At 51.0% G+C, this 22,369-nt stretch overlaps 1 protein-coding gene across 4 annotated transcripts in view; it reads right to left on the bottom strand.

Annotated features, from left to right (window-relative positions):
* The window catches only part of LOC122397791 (protein dead ringer-like), an 86,074-nt gene that overhangs the window by 40,086 nt on the left and 23,619 nt on the right, over positions 1–22,369 (bottom strand). For 2 of the 4 annotated variants that reach the window (XM_043397191.1, XM_043397192.1), the window contains 2 exons: positions 14,385–14,588; positions 13,727–14,077 (listed from right to left, as the gene is read on the bottom strand). In XM_043397191.1, coding sequence (XP_043253126.1) covers positions 13,727–14,077; positions 14,385–14,588 — 555 coding nt within the window. The remainder of the gene's footprint in view (positions 1–13,726; positions 14,078–14,384; positions 14,589–22,369) is intronic. The other 2 variants (XM_043397193.1, XM_043397194.1) reach the window with 2 other exon arrangements.

Below are 22,369 nucleotides of genomic sequence, written 5' to 3'. Positions count from 1 at the left end.
GGTGCGCCACGAGGCTGGACAGAGATTTGTAACCGTGGAGAAAGCTACGCAATGGAATCGAAACAAGCGAGCAAGGCGAGACGCGGAGAGCGGAAGGGTATGTTTCAGTCCGCTCGAGGACCCTACTAAATCGCTGAATGGTACCAAAGTCCGAATGTTTGCTCGCTGACGGAGGGGCCGCGCGAATTCTTGGTAGGCATAAAACCCGACTGATGTACGCCAACCGAGGCCAGATCAAAGACGCGGCTTTCAAACAATGTTAACGTGTTGCGCGTTCCGTCCAGCACGCCGCGTTCCACCACCTCTCTCTCGATTACCACCACCCGCCTCTCGTTCGTTCGCGATCGCCTACAACCTTTTCATACTGTCCACGATCACCGACAAAAGGTACTCCCGCGCCTCCGGTAGAGAATAGAGACACTGGACCAAATGTATCAAACTTTATCGAGACTATATTGAGAAATGAAACGTTAGCCGACACAAATCGACTCGATCGAGCCAACTATTTCCACCGGTGCTAATTGGTAAAACGAAAGAATGGCTTTTCCGTTCCGTTCCGTAATCGTGACGCCCCGCGTCGGGGTGAGAAGAAGGCCAGCCAGGCTTTCTCGGATACGCAGAATTTCCGCGCGACTGTTTAGAGAATCGCGAAAGGCCCGCGACGCTTCGTGCTCGAAACAATGCCCGCGGTGTGGCACTAACGAGTTGAACTCTTGAGCGCGACCGTCCGGCTGACAATATTGTTTTGTCCGGAACTTGTCGGTGGTCACGAACCAACGTACGTACGTACGTACGTTCCCCGTCTGGATATTTATCGCTCCGTCAACCGTCGTCTGCGCGGGTTCTGTTTCGCACCCTATACATACATAGTAGCTCAAAGTCTTGGCACGAGGGAGAGGATCGGAAACGCAATTACACGAGTAATGTAATCGGGGTTCCTTCTTATTGGATTGGTTAACTCGATAGGTGTGCAGTCGTTTGCAGCTTCGTTTGCCCCCAGCTATCACGATTCCACCCGTGCTTTCATCATCGACCGTGTTTTAATTGTCGAATATACAAATAGAATCTCGGGCCAACGACCCTCAATGTTCTAAGAACAGAAGGAGAAAGTAGGAGAAAAATTCATCGTGTTGGTATTTTACAAATATTCTTCGTCGCGAGAGAACGACGTCGAGGTTTTTCGATCTACGTGCTCCAACTTATTCGAGCCGGCTTTGATGTGCTCGCGATTGGTTTCCCCGGGAGGAAAGGCTTTTCCAATAGGAGCGACGTCGAGTGACCATTCGATAAATGCGAATAACACGCGAATGCAGGTGTGGCACGCGACCGTCGCGAATTCACGCAACGGGAACGCACGCGTTCGATGCACGCGCGCATTATGGCTCGACAACATAGTGATCGTCTTTGTGGCTCGTGTCGCTGTGTAACGCGATATCGCGTTAAACCGTGCCCTTTCGCCTCTCCTGCTATTTCTTGCCGACTTTTTCTCTTCCACCCGCCGCGTATTTCGCGTGCCATTCTCCCTTTCTTCTTTCTCCCGCTTCTTTTCTCGGAGGACGTTTAATGGAGGGGGACCGACTTGCTCCGAAACGAGTTCCCAAAACACCCAGCCATTTTGATTTCCGTGGAATCGCGAGACGCGAGTCTTCTCCGAGAACTCGAGAGATCATTCTTCGGAATGGACAATGATCAATTTTGATAAGAAAAAGGGTACGAGTTTAAATATCGCTCGCGATCGCGTACGCGACGTATTGATGTTATTAATGCGCCTATTTCGATCCGAAAGGATTAGTACTCCGAACAAACGGTAATATTTATAATAAAGGGGTCAAACGGGTTGTGAGATCTAATCGATCGAGCCGCGAGTTTAACGCGTCTACGGTAGACGGTCTTGTAATCATGATACACGCGCTCGTAGTATCGCGATCAAGTTTCGTAATCGCTACGCGTACCTCGTACGCCTAATTGAATTTGCGCGAGTAGTTGGAATAAGATAAATGTTAATTGCTCTATTTAGAAATAACTTTATTTGAATACGAGGCGAGAAGCGAGCGTTCGAGACTGCCTGAACGCACAGACGCGATCACTACGAACGATTGTGTCGGTACGGTGCATTTGTTTCTCGAACTTTAACACCCGGCTCGATCTATCTTTCTTTTCTTTATTAAAGGTACATGCAGTACGGGTTTATGTGCCTTGGAACGGTGGGAAAAAAATAACGGCATTAGCTTCTAAGCAGCATACCGCAACAGCTATAAACCTTTGTCTAGATTAATTTTGTTCAGTGAACAAATCAGTGAATAAGAATCAGAGATCTCGAAGAACAGGGTGCATCCGGTACTCGAATATCGAATTGGCGTGTCTTGGTAAATGTACGCGTGGCTGAAGCGTGCCAGTGGGAACACCTCTACCGGGTACGGAGAACGCGCTAACGATTTTAATAACATTATTAAGAGCGAAGCTGGAAAGCGGTCGTCGGCTTTCTGACGCGTTCGCCGGTTTCCAAACGGCAAATTGGACAATTACAGCGCGATGCTCGAACCGGTCGGGTAATTCGGAACCGAGAAAGGTCCGTGAAGCGACCGAAAGCAGGAAAGATCGCATCGGTTTGTACGAGGAGGGGTGCGTTTGATCGAAGGAGGAATCAACCTCGTGGGAAAGCGCCGCGCGTCACCTCGGCAAAAGGCGCCTCCTCGCCTTAATTGCCCCGAAATTGAGCTCGATTGTCAGGGGAGAGCGTGCAAGGAGGCCGACAATTTTCTCAAAACTCGCCAATTTGTCCGTCGATCGTTCACGCGATTCTGGATTGCCCGAATAATGGAACCGCTCCGCAACGAAAAGGTGGCGTACGAAAACAGCGTCGCGATAGGGATCTCGAAACGCCGCGGCGACAGAAAATTACGATCGACGCTCAAAGGCGGCGTCGGTGTCCTCGATGCTTGACACGCACGCTCGCCCGTTCGCTCGTTCGCTCGTATTCCGATCGAAAATGCGTTGGCGGACGAAAGGAGAATCGGATTATCCGAGGCTCGTGGGATCCGTTGGTCCACAGGACGGAAAACAAATGGTTGGCATTTGTCAACGCGGAAGCGAAGAATCGAAGAGTCCGGGGACAGGTTACGGGCAAAGATTTCGTTCCACGTACGCGCGGAGATTCATTGGACGTCAGAAGCGGGTACAGAGGATTCGTTGAAAGCCAAGCCCGGCCGACAGTGGCATTCTTCCGCCCGATGACGGACGCACGGAACGAATTCATGCAGATGCAGAGAGACGGTTGGTTTTTCTCGCCGACTCGGACACAAGAAAAGGGCTCCTCCGAACCGTATTACGGATTCACCGAACGATCTTCGGACTCCGACCTATTATCGGTTCGTTAATAATATGCAGTCGAGACGCTAAATCACGGCACAAAGGATTGCGACGCGAGGTGGCGCGGGAGCCGGTGAATAGCCGTCGGCCGCTCGGAGGATTTCAATTTGTCTCGATCGCCGCGACGCGAATATTAAGGAACCCGAGGAGATCGCGTTCCGCGACGCCGATTAGCGGACGAGCGCACTTCCAAGGCCAAACGCGGAAACTCGACGACCACGATCATCTACATACCGACGCCAGGAGTTCTCGATATCGATTCCTCTCGTTTACGAAGGCGTCGATGGATGCGACTTTCTTCGAAATATTATTTCCACGCATCGATCACCGCGCGGAAGGGTCGAAACTAGCGTCCAAGTAAATGAGATGTCGCTCAACCGCCTCGATAAAATCGCAAACAAGAGAGAAGAAGAAAGAACGAAACGCGGTGGTTCGGCGACGTCGACGCGTACGCGGGCCCCAACACCGATCATTTTTCATCGTCGATCGCATTAATTACCATCGAGATAGTTCGATCGCTCGGCACGGTCGTTAAAAGCGATCGATTAAAGGGGGAGAGGTCACACTCGTCGACTGTTAATAGTATACGGTGCGCGTACGTTTAGCGCGATCGATTAAAGATACCGTAATGATTCCTCTCGTAACTTCTCGTCGCTGATATCGCGTCGATCCGTTCTCGAGGTACCCCGAGGAGAGACCGATCTCATTTATCATTTTGCATTGCAAATGCGGAACGCGCGCGGCGTACAGTCCCTCGAAAATTCCATTCGACGCACACCGAGCCAAACAACCACTTCGGCCATACAAAACACAAACAAACGCACACCCCTTGGGAATCGTAAAATGTTCGTTCCCTGCTAACGACTACCTGGACATCATAAAATAATAGTTTCACGCTAGGGATTTCCCGTACTCGGTGCGAACTCTAGGAAAACGTATCTATTTGCTCGGCTCACCGTACCTATCGCTCTCGAATTTTTAACACACCATATGCAGAACATCGGTTACCCCTTACTGAATAACCAAAGGACAAATTCAAGAAACAGGGCTTTTCTCTTCCACTATCGATCAACGTTCTCCTTTAGAAACCACAGAATGATAAATTTGGAGTACTTCGGTGAGACAAGTCGCGATTTCAAAGCTCGTTCCCCCTTTTGTCGGTGATATCATCGGTGTATCTTAACGGGACACGCTTTAATCGTCGAAAGCACGAACGTGTTCCGAACAACTTCCAGCGAAACGGACACGCAGGTGGAACGTATTGTCGCGCGACGCGTTCCAGATGCTCTTTTCGCGGACATTTTGTCGAATCGCACGATACGCGGCGACAGTTTGTTTTAGCGATAGAAACACGGTTTACGATCCGTGGTATCGATCGCGAAACGGAAGAGCCACGCACCGCAGAATCTATCGCGGTCCAACCAGGCTAGCGAGTCGAGCAACCTAGCTCCGCGAGGAAGTTATGGCCGCTACATCCGCTTCCGTCCCACGCTCCTATATTTTCCTTTTCAGTCAGCTTCGCTCCTACTCGTTGCCCGATACTTAACGGTTTACGACGTACGATCTTATCAACCCCTCGATGGTATTTCTCGAGGGCCTATGTTCGGCCCTTCCCTCGCCAGTAGGCGACCATGGTCGTCTCCTTCCAAACGAGAACGACCAGAGAAGAATTCTTCAAACGACCAAATCTTTTTACCCCGACGTTACCGATTATCCGAAGGACCTTGTTGCGCCGAACCACGGTGAACATTCCTGCGGTAGGCGAGCACTTAAGGAGCTTCGAAGCTTCTTGTTCGTCGGCCAGGCGATAAAAACTGCGTAAAGAGTCGATACTCCACCCGATAATCCTTTATCGGTACTCCTACAACTTGTTCCGCGAGGGAAACTGTTTTTCCTGGTGTTGTTCCTCGAGTTTATGTAGCTGTTCACGAACGCTCTTCTCAAACGTTCTTAAATACGACGCGGAGCGTTGTCTTGGAGGCAAAATAGACATCTGCCCGAGAGACCTAACAAAACATACATCCAATACTTGGACTATTGTATGTATATTCAGCTATCTGAATCCCTTTGGCGTTATCGAGACCGAAAATGAAACGAAATAAAATTCGAAGAAGAGCGACGCGTAAGATGAAATACGATGTTTACCGGGGACGCATTGCGCGGTAGATCAGCGCACGCGACGACGCGTCGCACGCTATCGCGGCCGTGCAGCCCGAACGGAGGCGGAAGCAACGGTAGCTCGACTCGCGTAACGTATCAACAACGCGAGAAACTCTTATTAACGACGAGCGAGTTTGTTCGAAGATCGCGGCACACGGTAGCGGGTAAAAACGCATGCGGCAGGTAAAGAAACCGAAGGGGCGATCGAGCACAGGGGCACGGACGGAAAGACAGAACGAATCCGCAACGTCTAATTGCTTTCGCACTCGTAACTCTCGTGTCCGTTCGCGAAAAAGCAGTAGAAACCCGGCGCGTGGTCGACGAAATTGCTCGGCTCGCACGGCTCGGCGCTCTCGTCGGCCCATTTATCGAGCAAACGGCGTACAAAGTGTGGCACGTGCTCCTCGGGACGGGGATGCCGCCCCCGGGGAAACGCGTACGCTCGATTGAACTCGATCCCGAGAATGATCCGGACTCATCGAACGCGCCAACCATGCTTTTAACAGGGTTACTTGCTTTTACAACCCTTTTCTGCCGATCTTCTTTATTTGCCCACTCAACTTTTACTACTCCAGCGGCGTCCGCGCTCCGAGAAAGGTATCGACAGGCGCGTTTAACGAACCGTTCTGGATTAACGTAAAATCTATTCTACGGTCATCGAGTTATGTATTCGGAGCAACGTACACCGAACGCATTCGATCGAGTTTCTATGAAACGGGGGCGCGTCGTGTTCGGCGCCAGCTAACGGTAGCCAGAGGCGATAGATCGTAAAATACGTCGCTAGAAAAGATTATCGCATCGCGAGCTGAGCGCGACGAAACGAGACAACCGGTAGCCAGAAAAAGCCGCCGGTAATACCGGATCCACCCTTTCGAATTCCGCAATCCTGCGCGTTCCCCGAATCCCTGATTTATTTCCGAAGAAAATATATCGCTGCTGGCGGAAAAGCCACGCCGTATTTCTTCGAAACGGACCGCGAAATAGCTCGGCTTGAACGAGTATTTCCCGGGAAACCACCCTTTCTATAGATACGCCGCCGCGCAGGCTGCCCTTGCCCCGACGGATAATCTTCGAAATACGGAAAGGACCGAGTTTCCCTATTTTCTTTCTAAAATTATCGAGAGCCCGAGACGCAACAATGCGACACGCGGCACGGAGCTGCAACGATGCATGTGGAGCGCAGCAGCCGGTCGGCACCGAGTTCTCCTAAAATTATCTCGTTCGTAGTATCGGCATCCCGTTTTACTAGACGCTTCGACGTATCCCAGCGTTCGTCGGGTCGCGTGCCGTCACCGGGAACTCTTCGATGATGGTCCCCGTCCCTCCGCCGTTCTTTCCGTTGCATTCTAGTTTCCTGGTCGAGCGATCGTCTCGTCTCGCTCTCGCGTCTGCTTCCTAACACCGTCTGGAAACGACCCTGGCCCCTCGCAGCTGCGAGCTACCGCGGCAGCTCGTAACTCTTCTCTGCGAGAGGACGGTAATTTAAAACGTACTATTGCGTCCGCACATGGAAAAGCCGCTAACTGCGCCCGTAACGACCAGACAAACGCTGGTGCCGCGCGACGCGTCGTCGCACGCTTCTGCGTTCCGCGACCTACGCTTCGATCGCCCATCCAAATTTCACAGTCGAGCATTGCGCCGACAGAGGACCCGGAACCAACCGGAACGCGGTAATTTATAGACAGTTATCCAACCAACCACCGCTCCACAGCCGCTGTCGCTTAATTTCGATCCGCGAACTATAATAGAAACGACCCTTTCTTCTCTCCGCTTAACGCGCGTTGTAAATTCGACTCGACACATATCAAACACTTTTTTTCCCCCGGTGGACTTTAGCAAGGCATCTCTTGCATTTAAATCTGGTTCGGATAAGCTCGAAGATGCGCGTAGCAATCGATAGCAGTGCGAGACGAGATTAACCGAGAGATCGCGCGACGCGTTTCTACGATTCGATTCGCTAGTACAGAACGAGTTGTTTGCCGTGGAGGTCGGTTTTTGCCCGCGATCCGGCACACCCCCGTAACGCCGCCGCTTTCATTTAGAGTCTAGACGCGTCCCCGGGGCCGGGTTCCCGGTATCTCTGATATTTATAATCGCGAAACTCGCCTCGCATTAAAAGACCCGATTCTCGGATTAGCGGAAGCCAGTCCGGTCTTAGATCTCGCGCGAGTAGACGACCGACACATGTCGTGTCAAAAGGCAGCGGCGCTCCTCCCCCTACGCTCGCTCTCTTTCGCTTTATTCCCGACGTCCTTCCGAGCCCCCTCTGCCCCTCGACACGACATCCAGTTTCTTGCGCCACTCGATCTCTGCTTCCCATTTTCCGTTCTCCGCTTTCAAACGTTCCGTAAATATACCGAACGACATCATTTTCCGAGTTCGAATCAGCGACGATTCGTAACTTGAACATTTCTATCCCTCCCAAACTGAGGGGACCTCAGTTTCCAATATCCCGCTATTATTTCAACAAAATTGCAACAAGACTGCAAGGCGATGCGTGTCGCTGGCGTGCACACGCGTGGACGACTAATGCGAACGAACGTCGTCGCGGATAGCGCAATTAAGCAAATGACGCGTCCCACGCGCGCCTTTCCTTCTCCCTGTCCTTTCCGCGCGCGATTTCCTGCGTCTGGGTTAGGCGCGACAACGGTTCGTCCGTTCTTTTCCACGCCGCGATGCGCTCTCGCGCCGAAATTAATTTCGTTCGAGCGCGCGTTCAGCGACGGAGACAGGCCGGAATAATTCAATAACCAGCACCGACGACCCAAATACACGCGAGAAAATTTGACGGCCGGACAACACCGTCGGTTTTCGACAGCTGTGCGGCCTGCTTGAGGACACGTTGTCGCCGATTATGTGTAATTTGCGGGAAGAGGTGTCAATGCCCCGAGCCGTGTCACCTTTACGGAATTCCGAGTCCGCGGAAAAGGAGACAATTACGCCGTTTAAGCGCGCGTACACCTTCTTTTCTTCGGTTCACTTTTTCCCGGGACGAACAAAGCCGTTGGCGACACCTGCAATCACGGAAGTAACGCCGCTGAAAGATCACACGGTTCGATAGCGCCGGTGGAGACAACGATGCGACGCTTATTATACGCGGAACGGCGAGCAAATTTTTGGCAAAAACCGTTTCCTGTCGCGCGCGCGCGGCTCCTCGTGACGCCTTATCGACGCTTTGGAAATTCCGTTGCCGGTGTCAGCAACGGGCGTCGTTTTCGCGATAGAGATCTACGCTTCTGGGATACATCGAGAATGAAAATTGCGTCGAGTGTCCGTTTGAACGGGCATTTGCATAAGAGTCTTGGACGGGAAAAGGGTTCGTTCGGCGAGAAATTGTCCTGAAAACCCGAGGAGTCGTGATAATCGGTGAGATTTTAATGACCTTTCGGTCCTGTTGCGCGGCGTCTCGAAAGAGTCAGCGGCATCGGGACGGGTCCATTCACTGTTCGCCGGAAGACAAATTACGGGAGGATTGATACAGCTACCACGCGGCGGGGAGAGAGCGGAACGATCTGTAATAGTCGCGCACGAGTAGGAAAGAAAATCGTCTGACAAAGAACGATCGGAGATAATCTCCTTTTGTGACCGCGGCTTGAATCGCGAGACACCTTTGTGCCCGCTGGGACACGAACGAGCCGTAAAAAAAGAAACAAGATTCCGACATTTGTCTCCTCTTTCCGCACGGATGAACGAATGGACGCGGAGGGGCGGGGGTGAGGCGATATTTTACATACATACGAACACGCTCGGTTACACGGTTTCAGCCATTCAGCCGTGTGTGCGTGCGTGTGGAGATACGCCGGGGAGACGTACGCACGAATGTAAACCGTGAATGAATACGGCCGACACTTGCACCCACATGATTCATTGAAATTCAAATGATATCTCCGACGACTCTCTCTCCTCCTGGGCCAGTCTGCGTCCAAGGGACGCGCCTGTGCGGCTGTTCGTGCGTCTGCGTGCCCCGATAGGACGCAACGCGTCGCATCTTGTTGTCTGAGACCGGCTGACACCCCATGGAAACGCGCGTGCTTTACATATATGCTTATAGGCCGGTGAAGATATTCATTATAATAGCGAGCACTCGGTCCCGTGTAATATAATGCTGCTTTGGTATGCTAACCGGGGTCAAAATACAACTCTTCCGACGGCGTCGAGATTCGTGTCGGCCGTTTGTCCTCCGCGCGATGGAGACATCCCCGAATTCCAACGATCGCGCTTCCTACGCTCTCACCCTCTATCACGACCTGCTACCAACGCACGTTCATCGAAATACCGTCTCGCGAGCATCAAAATAGTCGAAAGCGATCGACGAACGAGCTATCTTTTGCAAACGCGGAGTACGGAAGTTACGAGAACGCGCCTCGAAAGCGTAGGTAGCTTAATAGCCATATTTACTACAGCCTCATCCAATTATTGGGTAAACACAAACAATCCGCGGGTCGATATAGTGGCTCTTTGGTTTTTCTTAGAGGGGAAACACCGACGACGGCAGACCGTTTACGAGTAAGTGATGCAGGTGTTGTGCACGGTCTAAGTAGATTAGTCCGCCACGGTTCTCAAAGCGTAGCCCGCGCGATCTTGGTTCTCCATGGTCTCGTTTAGGTTTCCGCGGCGCGATTAGGATTCTTCGAGAAACTCTGGGGTCGTTGTCGCCGAGGGATGAAGCTTCCGCGCCGCGTCCTTTTGAAGAAACGCGCGCGCGCGCGCGCGCGCGCTCCCGAATGCAACAGAAAATAATTAACAAACCGTTGCACCGATGCGCGAGAAACGAAGGGTGGTACAATGGAACCACACACGCTCGGACAAATCCCTCTCTGCGAACGAGCTTTCGTTCAATGATCGTCCCGTTGCACCGTGCCGTAATTGCGCTTCTGCATGCACGGGCTTGCTAATTGATCGATAAGCGAGAATACGGAGATAATGACCGGCGGGAATTTCCGCGACTCTAAAAAAAAGTAAAGGAGAATCCGCGAGAAGGGTTATTAATCGACCGTACGACTAATTGATACATCGTGACTCGAGCAGAGCGCTCTTTCTCCTCGCCTTGCAATATCGCGGTAATGTTTAGCAAAAATCGACGATCAAGCGAGCGGTTACGAATTATAATATTGCTTTTGAGACTGCAACGAATCATTTTTCTCATTTTGCATCGTTAATCTGTACCCGTGTGGCCGTTCGACGACGCTGCAACCAACACCGCGTCCATTACAGATAAAAATTGCGACACGCCATTTTGTTTGTTGCGCTCCGATGAACGCATCCTACCTAGCAATTATAAAATATTCGATAGGTTCGTGTGTGTCGTGCAACGTATTCGTTTCTATGCAATTTTTCCGTACAACCACCTCTCGTATCGCAAGGACATCGAAACTCGAACGGCTTTGTTTCGCGAACGAGCAAAGAGAAACAATTCCCAGTATTATCGTTACTCCATATTCGCGTGCAACGATTTTTTCCTCCGATGCGCTCAATCTGATAGTCGAACAATTATGATGCTTCTCCCATCGTCCCCCCATCCCCCCATTACAGCTATCGAAACGCGTAACAACAATTATCAACGTATTTAACAGGATGCTCGTTACTCTCCCGGCGGATACAGAGATAATTGTACGACGAAACGAAAAGGAAATTTCTGGTGGTATAAATTTGCGCGATGGATGGCGAAGCCATCGACGGGTACAGCAGCGACAACGACGACGACAGTATCGCGCGTTTCAGGCGCACGGACGCGTTTGCATAATGATAATGCATTTACATAATCACAGTGATAATACGGGGTGGGATCCACAATACACGGAACCCTGTATTCGAGTGTGCGGAGATGCACGCCAGCTCGCATACGCGTCGCAAGAACGCGAGCAGTTCGAACGTAACGAGGCCGTGTAGTACGAGGGCGCGAGAGAGTGCGTCAGTGGGTGTGCAGTTTACTCGTTGGAAGCACGCACAAACACTGAGCTAAACCCAGGACGGTGTAAAGAGTCGGCCGTACACACGTATATGGGAGCGAAATACCCGGCAATTTGCAGGTTTACGAGTTATTTCGCAATGGCTGCAAAGTATAGTGCTACAGTATTATACTGGCCGTGGTAGCCAGAGTGCACGGTCAGTGAACGGTGTTGCAAGGAGGGATGATGCGCGTCAGGATACGTGTAGGTGTACTTAGAATGCCTCGTACCATGAACGAAGGAACGAGCCAGCGTCTTGCTACCCACTGGTAGCCACACGGTGGATGCACCACCGCTATTTTATTGAAACGCAGACTTTCGTCCTCGTTGCGAAACCGAGAGAGCCACAAGACATCCCCGGCCCGGTACCCTATTTCGAGAAAACAACCGTCGGGTCGTAAACTCCTCCAACGCCGAGTACACTTTCATTCCGACGCGTTAGCGTCTAGTTTTCCAACTGCGCGAAACGTCCCTTTGGATTCAATAACGCGGCGAATTCGAACGAAAGATGCTCGAAATAGTTTCCTTTCGAACCAATGTTCGTCTTTTTTATTTGAAATGAATTCGAGTGTATCGTTTCCGTTCGCGACTTCGGTTACGCGGCGAAATTCGAGTAAAGTGTTCGAATAGACGGGAATCGCGATAAACACCGGTCGCGGGTACGTTGTTCGCTTCTATCGTAGCGAAATAATTTGCATCGTTCCATATTCCTATCGTCGACCGATAAAACGCGGCGGCGGTGGCGGCGGTGGCGGCGGTGGCGGTGGCGGTGGCGGTGGCGGTGGCGTCGGTGACGACGGCCATCGGTTCGCTCGGACGAGAACCTTTCGAATCGATCTAGATAGAGGGGACGCGAGGTTATATTCGTTGCGTGAGATCGTGCCGCGCGCGAACGTCTGCCCGCGTCGAAAAACGGCCAAGATCTCGTGGAAGAGGGGAAGGAACCACCATCTCCGCGAAGAGGAAAGATTAAAGACCCGGCAAGTACGCCCCCACCGGAATGATGGATGCGATCCGTGAGACGCGGGCGCCGCTCTTCGAGTAGGTGGAGACTTCCATTTTCATTCCTACGCTTGTTCCTTCCTCTCTCTACCCTCGGTGTTTCGCGTTCACTCGCGTCTCTACGCTTTAATCAACGATGCGCCTCGCGCAGACTCGGCTCGTTTCTGACATCGAACCGGCAGACGTTGTCTGTCTCGCGACCGTGAACCGTTCCTCGGGCTCGAGAAGGGGTCGGATCGGAACAACTCCGTATCTGCGGGAATCCGAGAGGAAATTGTTCTCGCGGGGGTTCGAAACGATCGGAGGATCGGCCGCAAGAGGACCCCATGGAGGAAGAAAAAGTTTAAAGGAATCGGGACGACGCGTACGCGTTTCGTGCGTCGTCGAACGAAGGCGGTTTGGTGTTTGTCGCAGACGGCGAACGAGTATCGGCGAACCGTGTTCGCGCCCGCGCGCGAACAACAATCTAAATGGTAATCCAATACCACACCCTCTTTGCAAAAACTGAAAACCATCGGCCGGGTGGCGTGGACTCGGCTGACCGGACCGACAACTCTGGCAAAAATCTCCGTGCGAGCAAAAGGCACCACGAGACGGGAACAAAAAGCATTAACAAGGCTGCGAGCGCGTCCGGCTAATTCTATAACTCTGTCCACCCCACCCACCCCCTCGACCCGTCAACCGTCTACGTTCCACCCTGCTTTCTATCCGCGTTACGCTACTTTACCCGTCTTTCTCTCCCTTCTTTCCATCCTTTCACCCTTTCCCATTTCTTTATTCCCCGCTTCTCACTCCCCCTCCACGTCTCCCTATTCTTTCACCCTCTCCGGGCCCGCGTTTCGTTTTTCTTGCACGCCGTCGACGAGCCCGGCGCTCGGGGACGGTCGGCCGAGTAATTATCTCCCGGTCGTGTAAAAATAATAATTAGCTCCCATCGTTGCATTAATTAAAGCCCCCACCACGCGGGAAAGCGTTCCCGCCGCCTCTTCTTCCCGCGCGAGAACGTTCGCCGCCCATAATTACGCGTCCCTTATAGCACTAACCACTGTGTCCCACAAAGGGCGACCGCTTTACACGCCCACGTCACTCGAGCGCACTCCTCGGCTCTAACCTAACCGCGAGACACGTTACAAACTCCGTCTTTCGAATACCGCTTTCGTTTCGCGACGCTTATCCATCGTATCGCGCCGATACCCTGATCAAACCGGGCGACCAACATAGATGTATACAGAGAGTTAGGTACTTGCCTGACGCACCTGTTTGAACTGCTCTTCGAAGCTCCAGCTGGTTTGCTGCTGGTGATTCGTTCCCGTCGAGTTGTTCTGCGAATGATTGCTGCCCTCCCGAGGTTCGCCGCCGTTCCGCGCGCTGCCCTGCGACGATTCGCTGGAATGCGAGCTCGCCGACGATGTCATTTGATTCCCTATACCACCGACGATGCCCGACTGCGGATGGCTGTTCTGCGAGTGATGCTGCGGCGTTAAAAACGCGGCCGGCGGCGGAAACGAGAACGGCAGATTAAATCCGCCGCTGCCCATCGCCGCTTGAAGCGCCTCCAGACCACTTTTGTTGTTCAACGCGTCCACGTCGTTCTGCTGCTGACAATCAAACGGATTCGTTTCGAACATTAGTCGCGTACACCGCAAGAGAATAGAGTCTTGTTACGCGAACGATCGACGGAATTAAGAAATCTATGAAACAACCGCGGTTGCGACAGTCTCTCCCGCGGCTCGTTCTACTTTTTCCCTCTTTTTTCGGACCAACGGACGTTTAATTTTCTCCCGATCGTACCCCCGTTTCTCTATCGGCGCGCGCGTTCCAACGGTTTTTCTCGAGAAACGATTCCGCGACGAGAATTAAACGAACCGTTAAAAAAAAAGGCTGAAATCTCTTTTTCTCACTGACCTCCATTTTAAGCTTGGCCAGAAAGTGCGGATGGTGCGTGCTCATCAGACTGTTCAAGTGCGTTAATGGAGTAGGTGTACCGGTCGGTACGGATGCATTGTCCGACGAAGAGTGTGTGTTACCCTGAAGTGGCTGCTGAGGTAACTCCTCCCCGCTCTCTTCATCCTGGAGGTCCGGATCCGACAGATCCTCCTCCTGATGCGACTGAAAACAGATCGACCGCTCTGGTTAGACTGGTTGTCACGACGGTCGTTCTCTGCGCGATAATGCCGGCCATTTACGACTTATTAATTTCGCCGCTCTCGATGCACGCGTGCAAATAATAACGAGCTGAATTTTCGATCGATCCTTTCTTCGCAGCGACGCGCGTGTCTCACGCGAGAATCACCAAGACGCTCGAGCTACCAACTTTTCACGATGCCACCGAATTAATTTCATTCTTGATCCGTAAACCCGCCACGAATAGAAATTACGGGCCAGGATAATACGCGTACGAGCGTATTAAGTAATTAAGGATTTGTGTTTATGAATCTGCGTGGACGCGCAACCGTAAATCACATTTTAAGCCGTAGGTGTGATAAAAATACAATTATTCTCGATTATTTCTAATCGTATAAACAGGGATCTCGAAGTTTGCGAGGAATAGGCAAACGTTTATGATGTACATATGTACCTTGTTCCGTGTTCGAACGAGTTGAAAGAAACCCTGGGAACATCTATGCGCGACATCGACGGTTCGGGTGCAATCGCGTGGGTAAGGAGGGCAGATATTGAAACATTAAACATTAATTAGGAAAATGGCGAATGAGTCGCGTTATATACGAGCAGATAGGCGCTATCGCGCAGCAGCATTATTATGCTACGGGTGTCATAAGTGTTTTACGGCTGTGGCCGTGTTGCACCGGTGCCGAGATAAAACTATACAAAGTGGCACTGCTGTGAACGGAAATGGACGTCGTAAACGACGCGGAAAAAACGGATGTTTCGTCGTCTTCGTCGATAATCAATTCCGCCTTGTAATCGGCTCGCGCTTTATCGCGCAATACCTAGACGAATAAGGACTATTATTCTTTAACCGATATCCACTCGGTGCGTTTTTTCCGTCCGTCGACTAGTTCCTTATCAACGCTAAGAATCGTTGGATAGCGGCATAAAATAATTACCCTATCGTTTTCAAAGAATTTAGAGAAAAACTATTTATTCCCGACGATTGTCTTTAGCGAGGCGACGAACAAAACGAGAAATTTAGAGGAAATGGCAGCGTCGATATCGCGTGGAAAAGGGTACCCTGGTAGCCGGTTATCGACATAAGGGTTAACACCGTCCGTCGAGCCCGCGAAAGTTGTTGCTTTGGCTTCGAAATCGGCGTTATCGCGGTGCCGACAATTGCTTTCTCACGATCGTAACGCAACACGTCGTTAGTTATTACCACTTTCTACGGGTAGGAGCGAACGCAGCCGCACTGTGCCATATAAGGTACCTTCACCCTATATCTTAAAAACTATCGAGTATCTAGGCCTAATATTTCACGCGTATCGTTGGCCACCTGTAATACGCTATCGCCTTACAAAGGCTCGATGAAATCCAAGTCGGTGAGTCGGGATTCTACCCTCGCAAGCCCACTTTTCCACCGGACCGAGGAAACAGAATTCGAGGGGCGTTCACCTAACCGGGCGGAGGTGCGCCTCCTTTATCTACGACGCGACATGCAAATAGATTCATCGAATCCTCGAGTGTATTCAAATGTCGCGGCGAGCGTCTACCTGAAAAGGGCGGACTTGGATAAATATATACCTATCGGATGCAGGTGCCACGGCAGAGTGTACCGACTTTCCGATCGAAAATGGAATTCTGATCAAAGAAAGAAAATGGATGCAAGGACGCGGTCTCTGTCGGCGTTTTGAGCACGTGTGATAATATTGACCCTTCACGGTGGTCAACGGTGGTCTGTTCACGGTAGATGGAATCCTAATCAAATACGAAACAAGCTCGTTTCTAGGGACAAAATTGTCGAGATTCCTGCCCTTTCTGACATTAAAACGGTGCAATAATCCCAGTGAAGGCTATAATTAATATTCAACCATCTCTTCCATCGTTGTGTCCGGGACGTGTATTTTACAGTCTTAAGAAAGCTTTCGGTCACATTTGTTGCATATTCAGCAAACTCCAGGAGCAGAACTGTCCCGACCTACATACGGGTCAGCGGACAGCGAACGCTTTGACGCGCCGTTTGATGTCTTTGTAATATAGTCAACGTCAAGAGTTTCTTTTTGATAAGACGACGTGAAAGTTTGTCGGGAAGGCAGGCACACGTCGTGGCTGACCGTTTCGCGAAAGATACGCGCGTAGAAAGTTTGGCCGGGAGAAAGAGACAAGCGCGAAAATGAATTACGACAGTTAATGGTCTCGTATCGGTATTCCCGACGCGCGTGCACGGGACTACAAATCACACGATCGAAGAGGTCCCGCAGAATGCTCGCGAATGGTGTCATTACGATAATCACGGCAGAGGCGATCGGGGTGCTATTGTTTTAACTCGAACCGGTCGTTTACGCGTGGGCGTTCGAAACCCTGTCTAAGGACCGCCAGGGGAAACGGGTTTCCTTTCGAATACAGAGAATAGATGATTTTTAAAGTTCGAAATGGTGGTTAATTGATAAAATAAAGTTCAGCGTTCCACTTTTCCCCGGTTCGCCTCTCGACGACGTGTTTCGCGATGCCACGTTTCGACGAAAGTCTCTCTTTAGGAGGAACAAACACGCGGGTCGATTCGACGATTTATTCTCCGAGTTCCGTCTCTCTTTCTCGTCCGTGATACAAGCTCGAGATGAACGGAATAAATCAATAGAGAACGCGGCGAGAGACCGGAGCGGTCCTTGCTTAAGCTGTACCACCCAAAGCTTCACAGGTAAAAACTGTTACCCTGGGCAAACAAGTGGGCGCGGCCAGTTCCTCTGGAAGAAGAGAATCACTCCCACGTTTCTGTCACCGGGAATACCTGTAGGTGATTGTGTCCCTGCATAATTCGTAGGTTCGCCTACCGAAAACACGTTCCGGGCCACTCGTAGGCAGTTAATCGAATCACAAGAGCCCCCATTCACGCGCCGACCAACCGCTCTTTATTAGCCGCGACAAACAAACACCTGTACACCGCGACGCATCCATCAAATTGCTTATTAAACCGTTATCTTATTATATTTATATATTTTCGTAAAAATTCCACTGGAATATTTCGTCGAATAAAAATGTAAAAGTTCCAGGGGAATATTTAGAGGCATACATGTACACGTTTATTTCGGAGGTTGCGTTAAAGTGGCCTATTTCGATAGAGACAGACTGCGACGTCCCTGCGAAATCGTCCCTCGGTTTCATGAAGACGTTTTAACGAGATTTAATATATCCTAGCCACGACAATAGCTAAATTTACCTGAGACCAGACCGCGACGCGTTATCCCTTGCGAGCAGCGGCAGATAACCGAGCGGGTCCGTTGTGATTTATTGCCACGCCGCCACTGTACGATTGTTTTATTGTTTATACCTTATAGTTTGCACGGTTCGCGGGTGTAACCGTGGCTTCGGTAACAAAGGCTCGTCCGACCGTGCGTTCATGCGTGCGCGTGCTCTTCTCGCGTACGAGCGCGTGTCCGCGTGTCCACGTGTCCGCGTGTCCGCTCGCATCGTGGCTAGTAAATCATCGCCTAAACGCTCGAGACGCTGCAGACGGCGCCCGACGCTAAATTTCCTAATTATTGTCGCGACTCGTCGAGGACCCTCTACTTTTTCCATCGCTCTCTCTCTATCTATCTAGCATGTTCAAGATCGTTCCCTTCTTCTGATTCATGGGAAAATGAAGAATTATCGTAAGCGATAAATTTACAGTCGAACACAGGTGTGCGCCAAAGGTAGTGTAATTAAAACTCGAGACCAGGATTTTCCGTTACGAGAACGAAGCTGGTTCGTAAATCCGCGCGTCGAGAGAAACGCGACAACGAAGCTGGAAGATTTTAATTTTCTCGTCAGACACGGGGAATTAAGTCCCGTGACATCTGTCGACTCATTGCGGTTTCGCAAGGTAACGGAAAATGGCGACGGAGAAGGAAGGGAAATAGAGTGGTGCGTGCGCGAAACGGGGGACGAAAAAATGACGGCGGTTCGGCAAGCAAACAAAGATGAAAGAACAACCGGCGAAGCGGAGTCGGGGTTCGCTTTGCAGCAACGCGACGAGATTAAACGGAGGTTAAAGGCTCGAGAGCTAAAGGCTAGAGTCTCGCCACCGAGGCTCGTGGGTGTCTTCGTGACGAAGTGCCGGGTGCAAGCCGGTGCACGAAGGGGGGTCGAAAAATGAAGAAACAGTACGATTCCAGGCGTATTACACGGACGATTAATTTGACTTCGCCTCGACTGCGCGAGCCGCTGCGAGATATATCGCACGGCTAGAACATAGCATCGCGTGATTTCTCGATTATTCAACGCGACCACCTCGATGATCTTATCCACCGTGGAAACGCGCGCTTTTCAAATTTTCTTTCCATCTTGTAAATCCTACATAAACGAGTTTCTTTCACGATCCTGGGACGTGGAGAAGCATCGCTGAAATAGTCGCTAAGTACGTGTACGTAGTCGGAACTTCCTCTCTGCGTTGCGTCAAATACAGATAATGTTCCACCCACTTATAATTAGAACCCTCATGGACGCGTTTCTCCGTGGGCCGAGGTATCTTTATGGAATATGGAAACGCGTTTTCGCTGCCCGTAATTGACTGGCGTAAAACGCGTTATCGTGAAACGTTATCAAAACTCATTTGGTCGGTAATGGAACGGACCTATTTCTGGTGGATTTCTTGATAGGAATAGTCTGGTGTTGCACCCGGTTCCATCGAAAAAGGTCGTCTCGATCGTGGGGACGCGTTGCAAGAACCATTTTACCTACGCGACGTGGTCGTATAGAAAGAAGAGTAGAGGGAGCGCAACGATTTAATGAATGACCCGGCGTTCATCGACGCGCAATAAAAACGAAAGTTTAAGTATCTACACGAGTTCCGTTGGGACCCCCTGCGGTGCTCCCACGTAAAGATCACGGCTTCATCACCAGATCTCTTTCTCTCTCGTGAACGTACACGCATCGAGTACCCGTGTACTCGTGCGGTCGTGAAATAAATTCATAAGTGGCCGATGATAAACAGCTACGAATCGAAGTCGTTTTGGCAGATCGATCGATTTAGATTGAGAGATTACCCCTGGCGGTCACCGTCGTGCCAGGAACGAGGGAGGCCGGGGGAGGGGCTGATTTATCGACTCGGCCAGCGCTTTTGTCAGGTATATAAATTCATTGACCATCGGAATCGTCATCGCTGTAATCGCCTTTATTTATCAATATCGCCGGGAAGGCGCATCGATCAGAACTGTCTATTTAGGTGAAGCATCCTACGGGACACCTCATCGAGGAACATCGCCGCGATACCTGCACGCAGAACAGATCCAACGGAATTCGTCGAAAACGCGACTCCGCCGATCGTTCGCGGACATTTGCGTGACTCGGTTTTCAAACGGTCACGATTATTCTCTCCGAACCAACCGAACGGACTACGATCCCCGCCTTCTGCGAGCACCGCAGTCCCGTTCCACGTGTTTGCCAGATTCGAGATCTCGAACCTCTTACGGCAGCCACCAGAATTATTTTTATCAATCTGCTCTCTTATGTAACCTCCCGCGCCCTTGGCAGGGGGCACTTCCAAAAGAAGCCAACTTCTACCTACGAACGAACGGATCAGGACACTCGATAGCTAGCTCGACGATACCAAAAATAAGTGTCCAACGTTCAGAGCGTTAAATAAACACCGATTGACGCGTTGGACGATCGCGCGGACACCCATAGATCAAACCACGACTAGCAACCAACCGGAAACAAGGCCTGACGCAACCCAACGCGCTTCGCATCTTTCTGTCATCGAACTATACCTTTACAAATTTCTGCTTTGCTTTACAATCGTTCGACGGACATGCCGTGTTATTTATTCAAACAGAAACATTTTTATTTAATAATAGAAACCTAGTAACGGTGAATTTCGCGGTGGAGGTTATACCTCCGTCTCTCGTAACTGTCGCAAGGTCGACTCTCGCGACTCCGTTCGAAAAAATCCCCTAAAACAAGATTCTCCGGTGGACCCTAGGCCCACGACGTATGTATTACTTTTCGCCTCCTTGTGTTTTCCGTGGGTCGTTCTTGCGTCTCGAAGATACGCCACATAAATCGTAGCTGCTCCAACGTTCGAGCAACGTGTCAGAACTCCCGCTGTGTTGTCGAACTTCTAGGCTGCATGTTCCTAGTTTCTCGTCTATCGGCGTCGTATTTCCGTTTCCGTGGTTGACATCGTTACGTTTCATCGTCGGTTCTGACCACGTCGGGATTACCACATGTGGCTCCCATTGCTAATTTTAATATCAAGCTTCGAGCATTACTATTTGCCAGAATCACACTTCTTCAAGCTACAACTACCAAACTAAAATGACGGATTTCATTTTTTAATAAGACGAAACGGTTGTTATATTTCTTTATTTTTTCCTTGTAAATGTTTCAACTACTAATTGCCTGTCTGATGAATACCCAAACAATACCAAGACCAAAATTATTGTGTACTTTTCAATGTACGACAACGTTAAACGCGTTGGAGGTTCCTTTCGCCATTCGGAGCGATCTCTATTCGTAACACAATTCTCGACGACCTCCAGCCCGCAATTAATCGGTAGTTTCGAGGTTTGAACGGCGTTCGATCGAAAGTCGGGGCTGCAAATGGCAGAGTACGAGCCGATTTGTTCGAGCAGAGGCGTCGTATCCAGAGCATTCGGAGTCGCGAGAAAAGCTGTCTCTCGATCGGCGGCACGTCAGGGGGAGAGCTTATACGGTATCCCAGGCTCCGAGGGCGGTCCGCAAGATCAAGTTCGGGGAAAAGGGTCCCCATCGCGAGAGCCATATTTATAACCGTGGCGCATTTCGTGTAAAGTAAATCGGAGACGCGGTGGAAAGACGGACGGACGATGGCTGCTCCGCCAGATTTAATTAATGACCCGCCGAGTTTGATCTGCCGCTACAAAGACCGAAGGCAAGAGACCGATATCTCTTTCTCCTTTTCCCTCTTGTTCAACCCCCCTCCTGCCCGCCGATCTCGGCCACCAAGCTCGTCGTAAGAGCGAGCAGGAGAACCCGAGAGCAACGTTTATTTCGGTCTTGGAGCGAGCATACGCGAGAAAGGGCGGCCTCGACTCCTTCCGTCTCTCTTATTGTTGTTCGAGAGCGCCACGACCACCGCGTCTCGTTCTCGTCCTGCCTTTCGACCCTTTTACCGTTTTATTACGCCGGGACCCCGCGCGAAACGCCGAACGCCGAACAGCGAACGCCGACCGACAAATTGCGCGACCGAAACTCGACTCTCGTTCGGTCCAGAGTATTTTACCCCACAAGGGGTATCGACAACATTGTGAAACAATTCTCTGAACGCCGCGCCGACCGGTCGCGACGCTTCTACTCGCGGCCAAACGAATCGAGATCGATCCTCAAAAATCGTACAGTGACTCGGAGAGTATCGAGAGTTATGGCGATTTTGGATCAAAGTACAGAGCCCAAAGAGCCTCGATACACGAACGCGACGAGGCAACGCACGCCCGGTGTCGTGTACGTGTATAGTTATTCCGAACTTGACCCACATTCCCGCCTTCATCGAGAACTCACGCTTTGACGGATAGCGACTCAGTCAACCCGGCGGACGTTCGCCTTTTATTTTCACCGTCGGCGGAGGTGCCGAAAGAAGCAGATTGATCGATCAGGGTCGACGAGTGCGCGAGACGCGTCTTTATTCCGTACGAAATTTCTACGGGACTGACCAACGGTGCGCGTAAGATTTATTTCTGTGCCCACGATCGCGTGTAAACGCGCGAGTGATTTACGCGGAGGTGCAAGAAACGACCAACGAATCGAATCGTCCAACGTTC

Source organism: Colletes gigas, unplaced genomic scaffold (assembly GCF_013123115.1).
Source record: "Colletes gigas isolate AHSC1104 unplaced genomic scaffold, ASM1312311v1 Colletes_gigas_Sc00010, whole genome shotgun sequence".
NCBI lineage: Eukaryota > Metazoa > Arthropoda > Insecta > Hymenoptera > Colletidae > Colletes > Colletes gigas.
This window is presented reverse-complemented; position numbering and strand designations above follow the sequence as displayed.